At 39.5% G+C, this 20,010-nt stretch overlaps 1 protein-coding gene across 3 annotated transcripts in view; it reads right to left on the reverse strand.

Moving 5' to 3' along the window:
• PRKCI (protein kinase C iota) overlaps positions 1-20,010 on the reverse strand; it is a 22,819-nt gene extending 2,809 nt beyond the window's left edge. Inside the window, exons 1-17 of one of the 3 annotated variants that reach the window (XM_046898438.1) lie at positions 19,818-20,010; positions 14,152-14,273; positions 11,639-11,728; positions 10,827-10,877; positions 9,583-9,668; positions 8,160-8,300; positions 7,269-7,323; positions 6,574-6,632; positions 5,970-6,146; positions 5,070-5,167; positions 4,330-4,416; positions 3,572-3,707; positions 3,081-3,168; positions 2,216-2,341; positions 2,034-2,113; positions 1,149-1,238; positions 760-875 (exon numbers count right to left, since the gene is read on the reverse strand). In XM_046898438.1, the coding sequence (XP_046754394.1) occupies positions 760-875; positions 1,149-1,238; positions 2,034-2,113; positions 2,216-2,341; positions 3,081-3,168; positions 3,572-3,707; positions 4,330-4,416; positions 5,070-5,167; positions 5,970-6,146; positions 6,574-6,632; positions 7,269-7,323; positions 8,160-8,300; positions 9,583-9,668; positions 10,827-10,877; positions 11,639-11,728; positions 14,152-14,266 (1,595 nt within the window). In that variant the 5' untranslated portion in view covers positions 14,267-14,273; positions 19,818-20,010. Of the gene's footprint in view, positions 1-759; positions 876-1,148; positions 1,239-2,033; positions 2,114-2,215; positions 2,342-3,080; positions 3,169-3,571; positions 3,708-4,329; positions 4,417-5,069; positions 5,168-5,969; positions 6,147-6,573; positions 6,633-7,268; positions 7,324-8,159; positions 8,301-9,582; positions 9,669-10,826; positions 10,878-11,638; positions 11,729-14,151; positions 14,274-19,791 lie in introns of all 3 variants that reach the window. The other 2 variants (NM_001397423.1, NM_001031319.2) reach the window with 2 other exon arrangements.

Below are 20,010 nucleotides of genomic sequence, written 5' to 3' on the forward strand. Positions count from 1 at the left end.
AAACACTGGGATGTGATACTGCTCGTGCATTACTAAGTTCCCTAACTATTACTTACATATTATGCACTAACACAGGGATAAAGAAGGAAGTTGGATTTCAGACCTACCTAAGGTGCATAGGTAACACTTAATACTTACTGTTTCTGCTTACAAATTAACATGCACATTACACAGAACCCAATACAAAACCTAAAGGTCACATATGGCAGTGGTTCAGTCAGGACAGAAAGGCACTTCCTATACAATCCCAAATCAGGACACTCAGCAAGCAAGGTACCACAAAACCCACTGCCAAAACCAAAACATCATCAAGCATTATATCAAGGCTTTTCAGTCAGGATAAACTCACTCGATCACTAATAATTAAAAATACCCAAACAAAGCACCTTTTCTCGTCCAGAGTATCCAAGACAAATCCAATCTAATCCAACATTCCAGAAATATCACCTCTTAGCACAATACAGAAATAAACTGCATGTCAAAAACAGGTCTTTTCCTTCACACGTTCATTCCTTGCAAGTGAGACCACTAAAATTTGTAAAATAACACTTATTCATCCTTCTCCAAACTAGAATTCTTTCCCACTGATCACAGATGTTTTTATTTTACTTTGTGCCATAGCACTACATTTAACCCATCCATACCAAGCCTACAAGGAGGAGACAACAGACTCTGTGTACTATGAATACAAGCCAACTGATGGCTTTATCTGACTCCTTCACTGACTTATCAAAACATCTCAATTTCTGCATTACTTACTCATCATCTGGAGTGAGCTGCACAGGTTCATTGGTGAACTGGGAATCAAAGTTATCCAGACCAAATTCTCCAGATATATTTGGTTTGAATGGAGGCACCACTTGCTTTTGCTCCATCTAAGAATAAACGCACTTAGTGATATCAAGAATGAGTTACAACCTACAGAATTATTTTTAAACAAGGCGAGAAGTTACTCTCAAATTCATTCCGTATGCTTTCTAAAATACTCTACTGTACTCATCATAGGTAAGAATTAGAGGTTCTGTATTACAACTGTGGTATGCCAATTAGGAGCTTAAGGTTTTTTGAAGTTTTGTGGCATCTCTCACAATCAAAAGTGGTCACGTCACTGCTGTACACAAAGAAGAGTCCAACAGGCATTGACATACCAGATCCCAATCAACATTGCGAAAAAATGGATGTCCCTGGATATCTGCAAATCCTGTCTGGGGGTGGCAGCCTAACCGCTCCTTTGGATCCTGTGTGAGAAAATATTTCTAAATGAGTGCCATGGCCTACACATGAATAAAAGCAATGTTGTGAATTCTGTGAGAAGTTACGAATTGTTATGAGTTCTGTTACAAGGTGCATTGAAGAACAAAGTTAGTGTTATTTCATAAAATGTTCCAATTCACTTTAGGAACAGACATGAATATACAGAAGTACAAACTTGAATAATATATAAACAACCACCCCATCTTTATTTATTTTTATTCAAATGGGTTTAAACGTTTCAAAGCAAGTGAATTTGATTCTTCCCCCTCAACAGGCAGCTTGCCTATGCCACGTTGATTTGAGACTAACTGCAAGCTACTGATAAATACAGCTGAAAGATTATAACACTTCTCTCCACTAGGAGGCTGTAACACTATGCTCTCGGTAGAAGCAGAAAGAAGGAAATGAGTCAACTTCAAGAGGACAGCTCTGACAAGTCCCTTATACAAGGGAAAGAGCTTCTCTGGTTGTTTATAGATGCCATACTATCACAAATAAGCTACAAACAATATAAACATATTTAGGTACCCAGGTAATCTGCTAAACTTGTTCAGTTTTCCAAGGTAAAGAAATTATTTAGAACATTTCTAAATCTTTTAGTTTGAAATTTACTTCCAACCCCATAGTAATAATCTAAAGCTTCAGATTCGAAAACGAATATTTTAAATAAGTTTCCCACCCCCTTAAAATGTTACAGGATTACACCCTTTGTACCCTTTTTCTATGCACAGCAGTTAAGGTAGATCTGCTATACATCAATTAGTCCACAACCTTCTTACCTTATTAAGGAAACTCTTTAGAACACCTGCTGCTTTAACAGAAAGGGATCGGGGAATCCGGATCTGCTTTTCCAAAATTACTGCAAGAAACCAGTTTTTATATCAGCTTTCACATCTTTAAACTTAGATTAAAGGGAAGCAGAAACAAAGTACTGAAGTACATGAACACTCAAGGCACTTACCTTGAAAAAGATAGTCTTCTGTGTTCTGATCAGGATTGTCAGAACTTCCAACTATATCAAATGGTGACCTGCCTGCCATCATTTCAAACATAAGTACACCAAGTGCCCACCAGTCTACACTGAAGCCTGGAATTCACAAGAGAAAACACTGATAAAGAATTTTTAGAGCAGAAATAAAAACAAGTCTTGCTTTAGTCCTAAAAATGTTTAAAGAAGAATTAGTTTTAAAAAATTAAGTATTGAGAGTCCGATTATCTAGTTTTCTATGGACTACCAATTAAAGAGAGGTAACAGCTGTAAATAGACATTACATAGTTTGTTATATGCATGATAGGAGGAAATTCTGTACAATGAGGAAACGCAAAAACTTTAAAAGGTGATGTCATAGCCTTAACAAAGTCTTAGCTTACACACAGGCTTAGTCACTGCTAACTAATAGTATGTTATCTGGGAAAGGACAAGAAGGAAGTATGTGATTCTTAATAGTAGCAGGACAGTCCTTATTCTATTATGTAGTGCTAAAGGAAAGAATTCCAGCAGCTAGGCTGAGACTGCTTATTCTATAAAACTTGTGAAAGGAAGGATGGACAGAAGGATTCTGTTAAGCCAGACAGAAATATTCAGTAAAGTTAGTGTATGTGCACTTCTACCTCTACTGGTGTTTGTTGTTGGTTTTTTTTTTTTTTTTTTTTTAGTTGGAAACAACTGTGGAACATTTACAAATCTTAAGGGAAGAACACAGATCACATACATAGATGGATCACGTGTCTAACAGAATTCCACCACTAATCAACCTGAGTAAGAAGTTCAGATTAGCTGAAAGTTACACGGTAGTTACATGGTAGCAGTGAAAAGTTCAAATTACCATAATCTTCTCCTCGAAGAATTTCAGGAGCAATATAGTTTGGAGTTCCACAGAACGTGCTTGTTGTATCACCAGGCCTCAGCCCTTCCTAAACAAACAAACAACACCACTGTCAAAACAAGCTGTGCGTAACTTTCTTCCACCGCATACTTTCTATGACTTTTATTTGCCTCCTGATTGTCTCAAAACAAAAATCCCTCTGAATTCCAGGCTGGGACATATTATTTGCTACACAAAAGTAGTTTGCATCTAACATCTCGTGAGGATGGCTTGTACCCACTGACTACAGTTTTTTTAACCTTTTAGCTAGTCAGCTCCACAACATCTCCAATAACATACAAGTGGGAATAACTGAGATGTTGTAGAATGGTTCACATGAATAAAGATACACTCAGAAGTTTCACCTTTTTGAGTCTCTGCTTCTTTTAGTTTATGTCAATTCCTTAATTGTAATTGTTGCTTTTACTACGTAGGAAGAAACTACAGCTTACCTTGCACATGCCATAATCTGTGAGTTTAATATGTCCTTCAGAATCTAGTAGCACATTATCTAGTTTTAAATCTCTGTAGATTATTCCTCGTTCATGTAAATAATTCAATGCAAGGCTGATTTCAGCAGAATAAAATCTAGAACAGAAAGATATACTGATTGCTCAAGCAGTCAAACAAACTAATAAAAAAACAAAAAAACACTGCAGACCACAAAAACAGTCTTGGTGGTACAATACTTTTTAAATTGAATCCTATCTATTCCACTGTAATTTTTAACCAGGGAAACGGGTAAGTTGTTTATAATCATACAGTCATTTCTACCCACAGTCACTTTATTTTTTCTTAATAATATTAACACCTACTGACATCAACCCTTTCACCTCGCAACCTGAAACAAAACACATGCAACAAGAACTCAGCATTTGTCTAGACAGCTGGCCACGGTGGTTCTAAAAGAAACACATTAATATCAACAGGCAGGTAAAAAAATCTGATAGAAGTTTTTCCATAAAAAAAAAATCAGAATCAGACTGCAGTCATGAAGTGTAATGCTAATAATTTGTTAGTGCTTCCTATTAAAGTTCATTCTTGAAACAAAGATACTGCAGCTTGCAGCGTTAAAATGAGAATGCACTTTCACATTTCTGAAATCCTTCACATCTGGGAAGGGTTTGCCAGCTCTCCACCATCATCTGCACTACTGCACTGTGCCAGAAATCCAACTGTTCTGGTGGAAGAAATCTGCAATTAGACATACCTGGCATGCTCTTCTGGCAGTTTTCTCTGTCTCTGCATGTGAAACATCAGATCTCCTCCATTTACATACTCTATAACAAAGAATAACCTGAAACACACAAGAGTGTATCACAAATGACTGTATACGAGGCTGAAAAATTTTCCTATTGACTGAATATTTGCAGTGTTGCAGGTCTTTCCTGAGCAATGTCAATTTAACTTCTCCCATCTCTCTGGCAACATGGTTGGTTTCAACTCTGAATACACGCCTCAAGTTAAAAACCAAGTACACAGAGTTTCACTAGGTAGCTTGTTTATTGCTAAAGGAAAGCAAGGGAACCATTCCCACATTCTTAATCCATTTCAGCTACTACTTTTTATTTTTACATATGTGGTTGTATGGATAGATTAATATAGTTTCTGTGTACATGGTGGAACATACACTTTTTTTTTCCCACTCCCACTCTAGGTTGGGTCTTCTACCTCATACTCTCAAACACAATTTTTTCCCTGCTAGTTGTTTCTTTCTTCCTTTCCAGCATCCTCATCATAGCACCCAGTATTCCACATATTTTCACATTTTTTCAATCTGAAAGCTTAGATGATAAACATGGCTTTTTGTTCACAAAATGCTACAGTGATTTACAGCACACTGAATTTCACTACCTACCTAACACTTAATCATTTAAATAAGCCTCTGATGTGCCTAGCAGTATGAGATATTTCTTGAAGAAAAGACCATCATCATCTCATGTCCTTTACCTGCTTTCTGTCTGGAAGCAAGAGTGCAGTCCAACAAGGAAAGGATGATTTGAAGCCTGTTCAAAGACATGTTTCTCTGTCTGAACCCAATCAATATCCTATTTAAAAAAAAGCAAAAATCAGTAAGTATTGTTGTACACTGTAAGGCAAGTATTAATGACAATTAGCATAAGGATAAACTGGTGCTGATGAATGTAAAGAAGTTGCAAGAAAGGTGGGTGAAATCAATGTCAGAACTAGAATAAAATGCAAAAGCTCTTGAATAGCAAATCAGACAGTCAAATTTTCACAGAATACCCTGAAGAACCATGAATGAAACCTTCAGCAGCAACAGGAGTCTAACAGTTGACTGCAAAAGGTAGCAAACTTCTACAAACCACTGTGTATACTACAACCAATCTGTAAATGTGGACGCCTGATTTAAAGAGCAAATAAAGTAACATTGTGAGGTTCTCCTTTGTGACAAAAACAAATCCCCACAGATGTGGGCATATGAAAAGTAGACTCCACCTCTTTTTCCAGCCCAGCAAGCAAAAATAATAGAAAAAATAAGGAATACTTGTCCAAAATAAGGAGGCAAGAGAAGCTTATTAAGTGATTTCTGCATGAGTAGCGCTGTAGATGGTGCCAATTACAACAGTGACATTGGTTGAAGTAATGGGGCTCCTGACAAAAACCACTAGCACAGGATGACTGCTGTAAACTATGAATCTGACAACGAAGGCCTCAAAAGCAGTCATCTGTCTTGCGAACTTCTTGTAATGCATTTTCAAGTAGCTGAGTGTTTAATGCATAAGTTTTAATTCACAATGCAGACTCAGATGTCTGGCTTCCCCTTTGTAACAAGCATTAAAGCTGTTCAAAAGAGTTGGCTGAGTTATTAGCAGAAAGCTTGCCTACCTCATCATCATTGACGAGTTCTTTCTTCACCACCTTCATTGCATAAATGCGTTCTGTTTTCTTCAATCGAACAAGCAGTACTTTAGCATAACTGCCTCTTCCTATAACTCGGAGCAAATCAAAATCCTGAAGACCCAGACTGGAAGAAGCTTTGCCACTTTCTCTTATGCCCATTGCCTACAGACAGAGATACTTCTGAATTCATTGTCAGTTTTAACAACGGTAGTTGTTGTTCTTTAAAGAAAGTTAGCAGTTCAAACAGAACAGCACAATAAATACACAAGAGATTCAATGAACACTTGCTACTCTTAAGCTGCACTGCCAGGAAAAGGAACAGAAGAGAAAAAGGAAGGTAGAAGAAACATGGCAGTTGAAAAATAAATGACACTGGAAGAATTTGGAGCACTTTTAAATCAAAGCACATCTCAACCCAAGTTTTAAAAAAATGAGCTTGAAAGACACACATGCAACCACCGAGAGCAATCCAAACATGCTCTATGTACCAGTTTTCATTTTGTGACAAGTTAAATTACTAAGACAATAAAATAAAGAGTGACAGAGTTGAAGATCTCTGAATACAATCAGCATAGTTAAGATACTTTACCTCCTTTTCTTCACCAACATGGTCTAGGCTCTCATGACTTGATGGATTATATGGAATCACTAGAGATGCAAGGAAAACAATTAGATCCACGGAACACAATGCTATTTTCCTTCTCTTCAAAATTTCCGCTCGTAAGTTGAATCAAGGAGAAATGTACTATAAGCATTCAAAACTGGTATTTTTGTTATTATTTTGAAGCTACCAAAATAATTCCTTTTGCAATACTGCGATAACAACCATTATGGCTAATACCAAGGTGTGATTATATTTGGAAACCTATTTAGACCATTCTTGACACACTGTATCTTGTGCAAAACAACACTTGCTGTTGTTGCTGTTAACGGATCATTGTCTGTGCTAAAATTGAAACATCAGGAAGTCTTTAATTTTTTTCCCACTGTAATTATGTTTAGGGCTTTTCTGTTTGTTTAGTGAGGACATTTAAAATACACACCTTAGTGATGGAAAAAATGTAACAGCCTAGATTCTTCATCTTTATGACAGTTTGTTAAACTGCAAGACACAGGAAATAAGAATTTCTATACTTAAATCTCCCTTAGTAGTTAAAGCACCTGTCCTCTTTTTCTTGCCCAAGGAAAAGAAGTAAAACGAAATTTTTTAAGTAATTTGCTTAAAGTTATTCTGTTTCATTTTAAAGCCCATGTTCATGCTTCAAAGAGAAGTACTGCTCTTACCTGATTCTACGTTATCTGGATGCACTGATGATGGGTCCATAGGCATTATTGGTTCCTGCAAATGTGCACAACATTTTTTGTAACAGACTGTGAAAAGCATTTTAGAGACAATAAAGGATCTCTGAGAAACAATCTTTTTTAGATGAATCCACATAATTACTGCTCTAGTCCATACAGCATAAAAAGAATCACTGGAGTCCTTATTTTACCTATTTTCCAGAAGCTATGGCAAGTTTCTAGAAGCTATTGAAGAAAACTTCATACAACAGAGAGAAGGTAGTAGATCAGATGCAAAACGAGACAGAAAATTGCACATACTTCAGCAGTTTCATTAGCCAAATAGCAATTTATTAGCCAAATAAATTTATGAAATAAAGACTTCCAGCTGTCTGCTTTTAACACTGAACTACGAGTGGTATTTACCTACTGTTTTTCCTGGGGACTTGAGAACTAAAGATGATCGCAACACTTGAGAGAAAGTCAGAACTCTTGTGCCTCACCTTCCTTTTCTACCAAACAAAGTAGTGTAATGATCTAACAGATGTGTAGAGAATTTACTCGTACTTCACTCTGAATATATGACATGTACACATACACATAAACACTACGTAACTACATAAGTCATATTTACCTTGTCTTCCACCATCTGACACAGAAATAGACAATATATGCAAGAATTAAGACCTCAGTACTGAACTGTTATTCTGCTAAGCATCTCTGCTATTTTCTTGTCACGTAATGCAGTAGCCATAAAGACTGACAACCTTTTTAAGCTTCGTCTACTGTGATTGTTTGCAGAGCATAGTTTGAAAGCCATTAGTACGAAACAAGCTCCTTTATTTTATTTATTATTGCTTTTTAAAGACAACTTTTCAGATAAACTTTACTTACTGGTTGTAGTGTATGACGACCACATTCAGTATTGACCAGTTTGTGACACTTCTTGTGAACAAGGAGTTTGCAATTGATGCATTTGTATCCCTGGCGACCCAGGCCCCATATTCGGTCACTGCAGATGGCACAGTGAGCTCGCTAGATGGATAAATCAATAAAACTGATTAAAAGCAAAGCTAAATAACAGAAACTATTCAGCCACACTCTCATTACTGAAGAACACAGGATAGGAGATCAGAGACACCCCTACTTAAGTTGCTACTGTACCAGAAAAGTCTGTGACAGAACTTTAAGATAGAGCAGGCAGATACAACACAGAAAGCCCAAGAATTACAAATGAACAATAAGCAGCAACTGCTTATCAGAAAGAGCACATTTACATGGAAAGGTGCAGGCACAGTCAGCCTCTTCTGCTGCACGTGGACCCGGAGAGACGTGAGTCAACTGCAGGTCAAAAGCAGTACAGATGAATAAGCAGGCTCCTGTGACCAAGCTAGTTTGCTATGTCTCATTATCTTTATGTAGAGGAGTCCTTAGATTTGAAGAGAGAAAGGCAGGAAAGCAAAAGCTGCAGCACAGTTAAACCACCAGCTAGCAGGAAATGGGAAGATCACCACTCACTGAAGGACACTCATAACACAACTCAAAAGTACCATGAACACAGGGCACCCACAAAAGCAAGTGGGATGGTGCCTTGACAGCCTTTGACCCGGAAGAGTTCAATGAGTATTTCCCATTGTTTATGTAGGAAAAAAAAAGTTAATAATTCTGAATAAGAAGTTTAATGGAGATAATTTTGAGTGTTATTTAAGCACATGATTCACAGCTTATAGAAGAAGGAGAGAACACTGAAGCTGTCAAGGAACCTTGCTTATTCAATTTTTATTTTATTCAATTTTTCAGATACAAGCAGCAGATAGCTTTCCTGATTCTTAATTGCCTTTCACTACTGCTTATTGAAACTATTAAAATTGGCCCATTATTTGTAATCGTTTATATGTCATCAAAAGCAGATGCAAGAGAAATATCTCAGGTTTTGTTTAAGTCATGAAGGAAAACTGTGCATCATAAGCAACTCAAAGTAGCCTTAAACAACTGCAAATGCACTTTCAGTTCAGTCATCTCATGCCAGTGTTTAAGTCTGCCTTCTCTGAAGATTTTAAGGGAGCACTAGAGCATTTCTATAACAGATAGCATAGTTACAGAGTATACCGTAAAGTGAATTACAATTGTTACTTTAAGTGCCTGGTTTTATATTAATAAAGTTTCCTGAAACTACAGCTACCCAACATCTAAGTTCTACAGACAGTCAACAAGAATTAGAATAAGTCTACCTTTTGCTTTTTTCAAGGCAATTACGTTAAAATTATAAAAGTAAGACAACCCTGTAACATGGTTTTAAGTACCCAACAAGTCTCACCCTGTTAAATCGTTTGGCTTGGAAAGTGTGACCATTTGCACAATAGAGCTTTCGCCACCGGCGGGCGCCACGGCGATAAATGGATTCTAAGAGGAAAAACATATGATTATATCCATTAAAAATATAAATGCAGAACTACAGTATTTTCCCCATGGATGCTTCTGTGTAAAGTGATTTGCAGAGTAAAGTTTCACTCCTGCAACCTTACAGAAACACAAAGTACTTTCTTTATTTTTCCAATTTTGGAGGAAACATCAAGCAGAATACTCTGACCATTTGAAAGTTAATTCTGCCTTTCCAAAGTTAAAAGGAAGAGTGAGTCAAAAGAAGGAAAACAGTCCAAGCAACACAAGCACTTGTTTGCAAAACATGCACATACCTTACCTAATTCAAGGAGGAGCTGTGGGAAGGAGGGAAGAAACTGCATTTCAGGAGCATGTCCTGATTTATGGTTGTTTGCCCAAATCCTCCTGTGTCTTAGGTCCACAGCTGCCCCCATTTTTTGACTGTTTGTTTGTTTCATTACAGGCGTGTCAGGAACCAAAATTGAAAACTAGAGGATGCAAAACTATCTCAAGTTGCAAAGCTATTTCAGATTTAGCCTAGAACCTTTCTTTCCCCCCCCCTTCAGAAAAGCAGCATTACTCCTACTGCCAAAGTTAACGTTGAAGCATGCACACTGACATTTGTCAAGAACTTGGATATCAAGCTGACAGATGTGTGCATGCATAGCATACCCAGCATCTTTTATAAGATGAATATCAACAGCATAGAAGCCTACTTTAAACAGATGGAAAATCATCTCTCATGGTTAGTACATTTACTAGCATGACAAAGGTTTTCAGAAAACACTCCTGATATTACCCAAAGGTTGGTTTGAAACTGATGATTTGACACCTCATTACAAGTGATTATAAGCCTTTGCTCATATCAGTCAGCTGGCAATCTGGCAACTACCAGAGACAGGAATAGAATAAAAAACTGCCATGAAAGAGGCAAAAGCAAGGAAAGCAGAGACGCATGGACAGTTAACAGAAATGCAAAAATGCTTTATTAACAACGACTCAGAAATGACAAACAACATTTAAGTTTAACAAAACTTTCTATTCCTTTTTAATACTTAAGCTGTAGAGACTTGCATTATTAATAGTCATAAGCACAGGAAATCAAACAACAGAGTATCAACTTTTTCTAGAATAGAGATCACTCATTTTAAGTATGCCCAAACTAAAATGCCTACTTACTATCTTCTCCTGGGCAAGGCATGCCAGGCCGTTCTGGTACACAGGGAAACACTGCAAGAAAAATATTAGCTTCCTATTAATCTGTTTTTGACAGAAGATAACTCTTCAGGTTGAATACAACAGCTGTGTAAGAAGGCAACATACGCAGAAAATTGCTACAATGCATTCTAACTGCAAGCAGGAAGAAAAGATGCCACAAAACCCTGTCCTGGACATAACAGTGATCCAAGTGAGAAATACAACTGGACGGCAGAGTAAGCTAAGTTATTTGAAGATGCTAACAACAAGTACTGATGATGGTTTCTCACGTGACCAATCACTGCAGTTGGTATTTGGAAATCTGGACTGTAAGTGAAGCACATTACAGCGTTCCAGAACAGCCAAGCATGATCTTGCCTACATTAGTTCTTTGTTTTCAGTGCATTTAGCCGCAGCTGCAGTAGGAAAGGAAAACCTGGGAAAGTTAGCCCTGGTGCATATTTATTCCGAAGCCCATCAAGCAGAAGTAAATGGGGACAAGACAGATCAAAAAGCATAATTAAAAAAAAAACAGAAATACACGTATAGGAGCAGATGAAATCATTTCCCAGTTTTTATGTATTTTTTCCTTTCTTAATTCCATAAAGAACACTGACAAGTGCTGACAGCTAACAAGAGTGACCCATGGTCTTTGGCATCCTCTTGACAGCCTGCCACAACAGGTTTTAACTGAGGAAGATAGAATAGTGCAAAAGACACTGATAACACAAGGTAAAAATTCCAGTTCTCTGTAAGTACAAACATTAGAAGTAATATATTAAATTGCAATGTACCATGAATTAGAAGTTCTGAATCCTTGTTTAGTTCATACAACCGAAATGCCTCTTCTAACTCCAGCTGGGAAGAAACCGTACATGGGTCTCCTGAAGGAAGAAAACATCACAAAACTCAGTCTAATTAGTTCTGTGCCGTTCAACAGCTCCCTCGCAGTTGTTCATAAGATGATTATTGTAGCAAACCAAAGCAATACCCTCTGCGTGGTAGTGTTTCTGTCATTTTTCATCATATCACACGTTCCTGTCCCATTAGACAGTCTTGGCACTCAGCTGCCTACACACTCCGTAAACACAAAGTGGAGAGCGTGGAAGGAGGAGAAGGAACATCCCTATTCATTCACACTCACTGAGTATCAACAAACCAGTTTTTCTTCATTTGTTTTTGACATCTCTGCAAACAGCTTTTTGTTTCTTTTTGACAGAAGGAAGGGAGGCTTTCAAGAGCACATGCAGAGCTTCAGATTGCACACAAAGTTTATGGACTAGAAAGGAACCTTCATAATTAAATCCGATTTGCACTTTTTTAAATTGGTCGTCACAACTTAGCTCACTATGGCAAAAGCATGCAACTGATCTTTCTAACACTGCCCTCAGATTCACAACTTCACTTTAAAATCTAACAGGGAACAACAGAAATCTTAATTCACAGGGTGTTTCTAACGGTGGCTAAGTATAAAAATGATGAATTACAAACATTCTTTCAACAACACCAGACTAGTAATAATTTCGCAGTCATCCAAAGTAAACTCAGATAAAATATGTTGGGGAAGTGTTTACTTTTGACTTATCTACCAAGAAGATTGAACACAAATGCCAGTCTAGCGTCCATCTTACAGTACACATCATGAGACAGAGGTAAGAAGAGATGACCAGATGTAGATAAAATCAAAATTAATCTAAAAATAAATCAACTTCACTCCATTTTCCAGTTGAACCGGACCATTTATTTGAAGTGACTGCATTCAAGATGAAATCAACCTGCCTTTGTGTCATTAAACCCTATGAGAAGTAGTTAAACACAATGCTCTACACCTGCAACAACTCAGAAGGCACATTTAGAGTATGACAAACCAAAACCTCAGAGATCAGGCAAATCCAGTTAAGCAGTTTAGTCACAGCAATACAGTCAGAAAGTAGTGAAGAAGGCCTACATACCACACCTCGTCTTTATTCTACCAGAAGTGTGGTAAACAATTATCAGTCCACCATATACACATACATGCTTCATTAAAGACAAATGTACTTCTTACTATAGGTCTCCAGACTCTTCTCAGTGAAAAGTCCTTGAGATAAAAGAAAACAGCCAGCCTATTGCAAAGTGCCTATCTAACACAAATGGCACCACTATACAGAAGTCTGCTTATAAACATTGCCCCTTTCCCCTTACTGCATCTGCCTTGGGAAAGCTGGTGATGAGCAGAACAGAAAACCTGCTCAAGACTCTCAAGACCACAGTCCTCAACACAACTGCCCATGCAGCACTTCCAAAAGCAGCTTGAGTCCTCGTTTAGCTTTGAGCTCTCAATAAATTGGCACTCACCGAATTCTGAATAAGAAATCTGTGACAAGGGAAGGAAAGAGGTCTATAAGCACGATCTATGCTAATCACTGCATACAATTACTAATCACTGCAGACAAATCACTGCCTATTATGTATTGCATCAAGTACTTAGCTGGCTAAAATAACAACAGCTATTCCAGAACTTACATGTCCCTGGTGTGGCTCAAAACTTATGCTCAGAACACAGCTCCACAAAGAAAATAAGAACTACAAGTAGGCTTTTCAAAACATGCCTAACATATACACACAGCCCAGTGTGGAAAAAGGGAGAGAGGACTGAACTTTTTTCGCCTGATATAAAATATGACACGGATAAATGACGTGCTAAAGATTAACAAGATTTCAGGGCCAAAATTTCTATGAAAAGCTACTATACATCATTCAGCCAAGTATTTTCTTCGAAGTACTTTCTCTTTTAATTCTTTTAAAAGTGGTTTTTTTTTTTTTTGAATAGTAGTATGTTATTAAACTCTAGGTTGCTAATGGAACAGTCAGTTCACTCAAAATGCATTTTCTGGTTATATGAACAACTATAAACAGTAATCAGTATCAATACTTCAGACAAAGTGCAATATGCATCACTTAGGGTTAGTCAAACTCTTTCTCAAACACTTCAGGATTAAGGGGAAGTGTGAGCATACTTTCCATTTCCTTCCCAGTAAACCCTAGCACTGAATTCACATTTTGATACTCACTGAGATTTATGAAAAAACTACAGCAACAAAAAACCAAAAGTAGAATTACACATTTAAGTGATTTGAACTAACAAAACTATACCTACAAGGGCATTGGAAAGCCATTACTTTTGGAGTCTGAGTTACTAAAAACATACAGTTAATCTAACAAAGGCAAAGGAAAGGAAAATGGTGAAAGGGAGAGAAAAGACAGAAAGCTGAGTACCATACTGATCAAAAATCTGTTGGAAACCAGGCAGCAAGTGTCGATTTACCTTCTTCATCAATCCATTTCATGGTGAAAAGCTGCTCGTTGTCAAAGGAGCACATGTCTCGAACTTCACTGCACAATCCCTCAAAGGAGATGGAAGGTTCAAAATACGTTATCATGATGTCCCTGAGTAGGAGAAAAATAAATTTGAGAAACTGTGCTATGCTGCAATATGCAGCATTTCATCTTCACCTGTAACGCCTTCCATGCACCACTAATATAAAAGCCACCTCTTGCCACAGCCCCTTAAAAAGAGAACCTTTAAGCAATATTAGTAAGCCGTGAGCATCAAGATTCCTTCCTACAGCATTCAGGAAATTCATTTCCAAGTAATTCTTATTACTGATTATTTGACATTTATTCCTCCCATTGTCTGCTTCTGAAAAAAAATGAAGATTTAAATCCCCAAATGACTTTGAAGCTGTGTGAGTTGTAGATTTTAAGTACACGCAGCAATGAAATACATTATTCCAGTGGACACCAAAGAATTAAATGCTGCAATAATTTTGAAGGGCATTACTAATGTATTGCTGGTAACAATGTATACATCTGCTCCAAGTAAGTTCTAATTGTGTGGATAGTTTGAAACAGCCATAAAGATTATTAAACAGCAGATCAGAGAGGAAGAAGTTGCAAATATTTAAAGCACCTTTAAAAAGACACGGATGATGCTTCCCCACAACCACAGGGAAGGTGAACACAGAAGCATGTACTTAGAATTAAAGTTTACTGCTTTACTGTTATGTAGAACTGGTATTTCTGTTTTAATTAAGACAGAGAGGTGCTTTAGAAGCATTACCATAACACGCTGACCCACTGCCCTGGTATTTGCTGGGTCTTCAAGGGGAATAGGTGACTCTGGGTCAGTCCTTTAAAGAAAGGATGTCAGAGGTACAGCGCAAAGGTGGAAAGAAAGAGAAAAAAGCCAGGGCTGTTTACAACACTACTCTCCAAACAGCTCATAAGCCCACTGCTTGAGCATGGATGCTCCCAGAAAATGCACAGAGAGCACAGATCCAGAGAGCAGGACAGCTGCTCTGCAAACTCCACACATCTAACAGCACGTTACCAACACACAGCCATCAACCAAAACCCACAAGGCTCTATTAGGAGGCAAAGTCCTAACCTGTATTTCCTGTTTTTCAGGGACCTACATTTTAGGCAGGAGATAAGGCACTGCTTAGCAACTTCAGTGAATTTCAGCTAAAGTTCACCAACCCTCAGCTTATTCATCTTTTTGTGCAGATTCATTTCTTAAGTAAAAAGGGAAGTTCTGAAGGACACCACGAAGTCAGAGCTGAATGCTTCAGCTTTCCCAGTGTGTGCTGTCATTGAGCCTGCAGGCAGTGGGAGAGGGGATGCTACGCAGAGCAGGGGCTGTGAGATGGTGCTGTCAGACAGGAGTTTGATGATAGACCATAACCCTGACAGGCAGAAATCACTGAAGCTGGAGCAAAAACTGAAGTGATTCTCAGTTGTGGTGTTTTTTGTTTTTTTTAATATTAACTATTGTTTAAAAAATATTTGATAAAAATTCCATTCCTCTTCAACAGATTTATCAACACTACAGTGAACAGCAGAAGTCACATATCCACAACATTAAAATGTACCAAACAACTTAGGAACAAAAAGCCTTTCAGTATAGTTAAAGTAAAAGCTGATATAAACTGAAGAAACACTCTCTACTTGTTGTTACCTCCATGTGCAAAGTACTTGCCCTAGAAATAAAATGGGAGTTTTGTTATTTCAGAAGTTAAGCAAACTCTCTACAGTACCTCTCCAGCACCATCAATAGAAGACACATCAGAGAGCAGCAAAATACAACTGGAAAAGCACTCAGCTGTTAGAATGAACACAAACCTGCAGAACAAACACACGTGGCAGAACTCTGGCCAGCAGCGACATTAAACAGAAGGATGGATGTAAATATGAACAAGAGTCTGCAAGCAACAGTAGCACGCTTCCTAGAGATGAGAAGCTGGCTTTACACAATGCAGAATGTGAACAATGATGTCTTTCCACAAACTCACTTGGCAATTTTAACTACACTGATGGCACTGGCATTTTTCACAGGGATAGGCCTCCTTCCCAGACTGGTTCTGTTATCACTTGTTCAGATTATATGGTGTTTTCCACACTTCCCACACCTAGCACCACACTGGGGATGTCTTCATTAGGAAAAAGCTGTACAAACTGAACCTAAGATACAAAATTAAACCAAATTTGGTATCTTAAACAAAAATTAGTAAGCTGTGTAAAAGAATGAAGGGAATGTACTGTGGGCCATAGCCTGCTGTCTTGTGTAAGACAATACAAAATGTTTTCCTTCACAACAACAAGGGAAAAAAAATCCTTCCATTCTGATAAAATCAGTGAGTAAGCTTCTGTTCAACAGACCTGCCTGTTCCAAAGCTATTCTGCAGCACAATATCCTTATTTGCCTCCTCATGACACACACAAGGAACTAGAAAGCAATCTGATTCCAGACAGCCATTTCCACATCTGGATACTTTAGTTAGCCCATTATAGCACTGTGTTCTTTAGAACTTTGTAGGGATTTTCTATCTCTCTAGAAGACCACCAGCCTCACTGCTACCTTCCCCATGTCTCCTCTGCGACCAACGGCTTCTTTCTCATGCCTTTTATTTTTCATCCACACAAGGAGCAGCCCTTCAGCAACAAGAACAAAGGGAAAAATACAATGCTGACAGTTAAACGCAATTGAATTCATGTACCTCACTTCTCAGTTCTAAAGTCGAGCTTCTGTGGGAGGCTGCTGCTTGATTACCTGGAGCCTAACACAGCTATCACACATTACATTTGTGAACATACATAGATATCCAGTCACGTATTAATTACATACCCACACATTCATCATACACCTGGGTTAATCTTTTGATTATGCTTAGTGGCAGCTCACTGAAATTAACTCGTGCAAGGCTCCTGGCGAACATTGCTGCTTCTAAATAGTTTTTAGAAGGTCTTTAAGCTGAGCACACTCCTTTACATTCACTTTACATTCAAGGGGCAAGAGAAGACATAGAGCTGAGACAATGACCCGAAAGTTTTCAAAACAAAGATCAGTGTAAATCAAGGATGTGGAAAATCAAACATTCCATAAAGAATTGTCTTCTGGGAATACCTGTGGAAGTACATTGTGATTTTACATAAAAAGGAACTCTTTTCTTTGTCCACAAGTTTCACCACTCCTGTAAATACACTAAAATTAAGAAAAGCAGCACATTTGACCTGTATTCTGAGAGGACTGCCAGGGGTATTGCTCCTTTGAAACAATCCAAACTGCGGGTAAAGGACTGGTATGCCTTTAACTGTACTAAAAGCCTAACCTACGTCCCAGCCTACACAGTTAAACCTGTGCAAAATCTATGCCAGCCACTGCAAAGAGCTGGCAGATCTAATCACGACAGAGAGATGGTTCAAGATATGAGTATATGTATCTATGTTTAATCAATGATATTAGTCCCATGGGATTCATAATGCATAGGTAGCATATCACTCTTACTTGCTCTCACCCACTACAACACAACCCTTCCCTGATGTAAAAGTGTCTCGTACTGAACTGACAAAAAGCACCTACAATAAATGAGATAAGCCAAAAACTAAGCTCTTAAAAGAATATTAGAGACCTAAAATGGTTGAGTAATAGATGCTGTGTAAATGCTGTGCATTTGAGGCTGCTACACTTTGTCACTGTATCAATAAAAAAAGAATGTAAACAGGAGGTATAATAAATTCCTAGGAACTGCTGGGAACTCCTGCTACATCCAGGGCATGGATTACAGGAACTCTTTAAAACAGGTGAGACTATTTTCAGCATTTCAAACAATTAGCCCTACAACAAGCGTGGCTTACCTGAGAGAAGGAAATATCAGGGTAAACTCAACCTAGTTCCCAAGTCTCTGGGAATTCCCATCCTCTTATTCCCATCATTTCTGTTTGTTTTAGGAAAATTTTCCTTCCTGGTTTTACATATTTCATGAATTTAAGATAAAGAACTACCACTGCACGGCTGAATGAAACAAAGACCCTTCAAAGAGTTCCTCATGAAAGCTTTTGTCTCGGCTGAGAAAAGCAATTAGGCTCCTGGCCAGACCCAGGGTGTTCTGGGGCTGCAAGAGCAGTGCTTGAGCCACGCAAGAGCCTGGCCATTGCGTTCCACACCTCTATTACAAGAAAATTAAGAGAGATTAACATTTCCTGATTAACAATATTTCCCATAAAATCCTCTAACCGACTGCCATCTTCATGCAGGTTATTTGATGAAAGGGTAAACATCGCCTTTGATATCTGCACTTAGATCCTCAGTCTCCAGCTATTCCCAAGTGCAAGTCAACTGCTTTGCTTTGATATCCACTTCTTGACAGCGCTGGTTTGAGAAGCGGGCATGAGACTGACAGTCCCAGGGGAGCGCAAAGGACGACTTGTTTAGATCTCAAAACAAATAATTGCCAAGGCATTCAGCTTATCTGTTTGTTTGTTAACCAGCTGCCCATATGACTCAGTGTCACGATTAAAAGCAAACCAACAATTCTGTTAACCGAGAATCAGCAGATGAAACTCAAAAGAAACATTCCAGTGCCTGTGAAATCACTGCCTTATATCTGAAGTGCCACGAACCAGCATTCCTGTCCAGCGTAGCAGCTTTCTCGCTCACTCCCACAGCTGCTTTATCTCTGCTCCTGCACCACAGCTTCTCAGGGCTCAGGAAAGAATTTGTATGACTGCATGTAGAAACGACCAAGATCAAAACTGACCCAGGAGAAGAAAAATAAACGTGTTTAATCCAAAGCGCTTTCCACTTCAGTTCACTGCCCAACCACATGAGCCCCCCTATCAGCTGGTAGCCACATCTTCAAGGAATGGGGGATTGATGGGACCACAAGGCGAGGATCTGAGAGTTTCACATGTAGTTGTGCTGACAGGTTTCACAGGTCCTTCAGAGCCACAGACGGTGCCAGTCGGTAACACTTTGCTCAAGAAAAGCCCCAGAGCAGACACAGGCCAGAAACTAAATGCTTTACCAAATACTAAATGCTCAGCGTGGCTTTTGTATCTTTCCTTGAAGCCATGAAGCCAGATATGTTATATTTACAGAAAGCCAGAGATACTGCATTCAGAGCAATTACGGTCAGATAAGCCTTTTCTTGTTGTAATCCACGCAGGTAGCTGGAAGGAAGCTGCCGAGTGCCTCCAGTTGGGTCTCAAACCAAAAACGCAACCGACATTTTTTTCGGGTTAGATCAGCTCGCATCGAACCCACGGGCCCGACGAGCCACGGACAGCCCCGCTCTCAGGCGGCTGCCCCAGGTGTTACCGCGGCGCGGGGTGCCGTCAGCCCGAAGCACGGCGCTTCTGCCACCATCTGCCCCCGCGCGCGGCTCCAGCAGCCCTCGCAGCAGACGCGGCAGTACTCGGACTCCACCCGAGCGCAGATCCGCGGGAGGGGAGGCCAGGCTATGCCCTCCCTCACCTCCATTCTCTTTCCTCGCCAACGAGGAACCGAATAACCAGAGCTCAACGCGGCGCTGGGAGAAGCGGCGCTGACTGAAACCTCAGCCCGGGAAGCGACCGCCGCGCTCCGTTCCCCGAGAGCGCTTCCAGCGGCCTCCCCGCCGGCACTCACCCCTTATAGTAGGCTTTCACGCGGACCTGGTGGGCGCTGTCCCCGCCGAGGCCGCCCCCGCCGCCGCCCGGAGCCGCCATGGTGCTGCTGCTGTCCCGCTGCGTCGGCATCCCCCCGCGGCGGGCGGCACCGCGCAGAGCGGCGGGCGGGAGGGCGGCGGGACGAGGGGGGCGGAGGCGGCCGCACAACCCCTCCGCTCCGCCGTGCCTCCAGAGCGCC

This window comes from Gallus gallus, chromosome 9 (assembly GCF_016699485.2).
Source record: "Gallus gallus isolate bGalGal1 chromosome 9, bGalGal1.mat.broiler.GRCg7b, whole genome shotgun sequence".
In the NCBI taxonomy this organism is placed as follows: domain Eukaryota; kingdom Metazoa; phylum Chordata; class Aves; order Galliformes; family Phasianidae; genus Gallus; species Gallus gallus.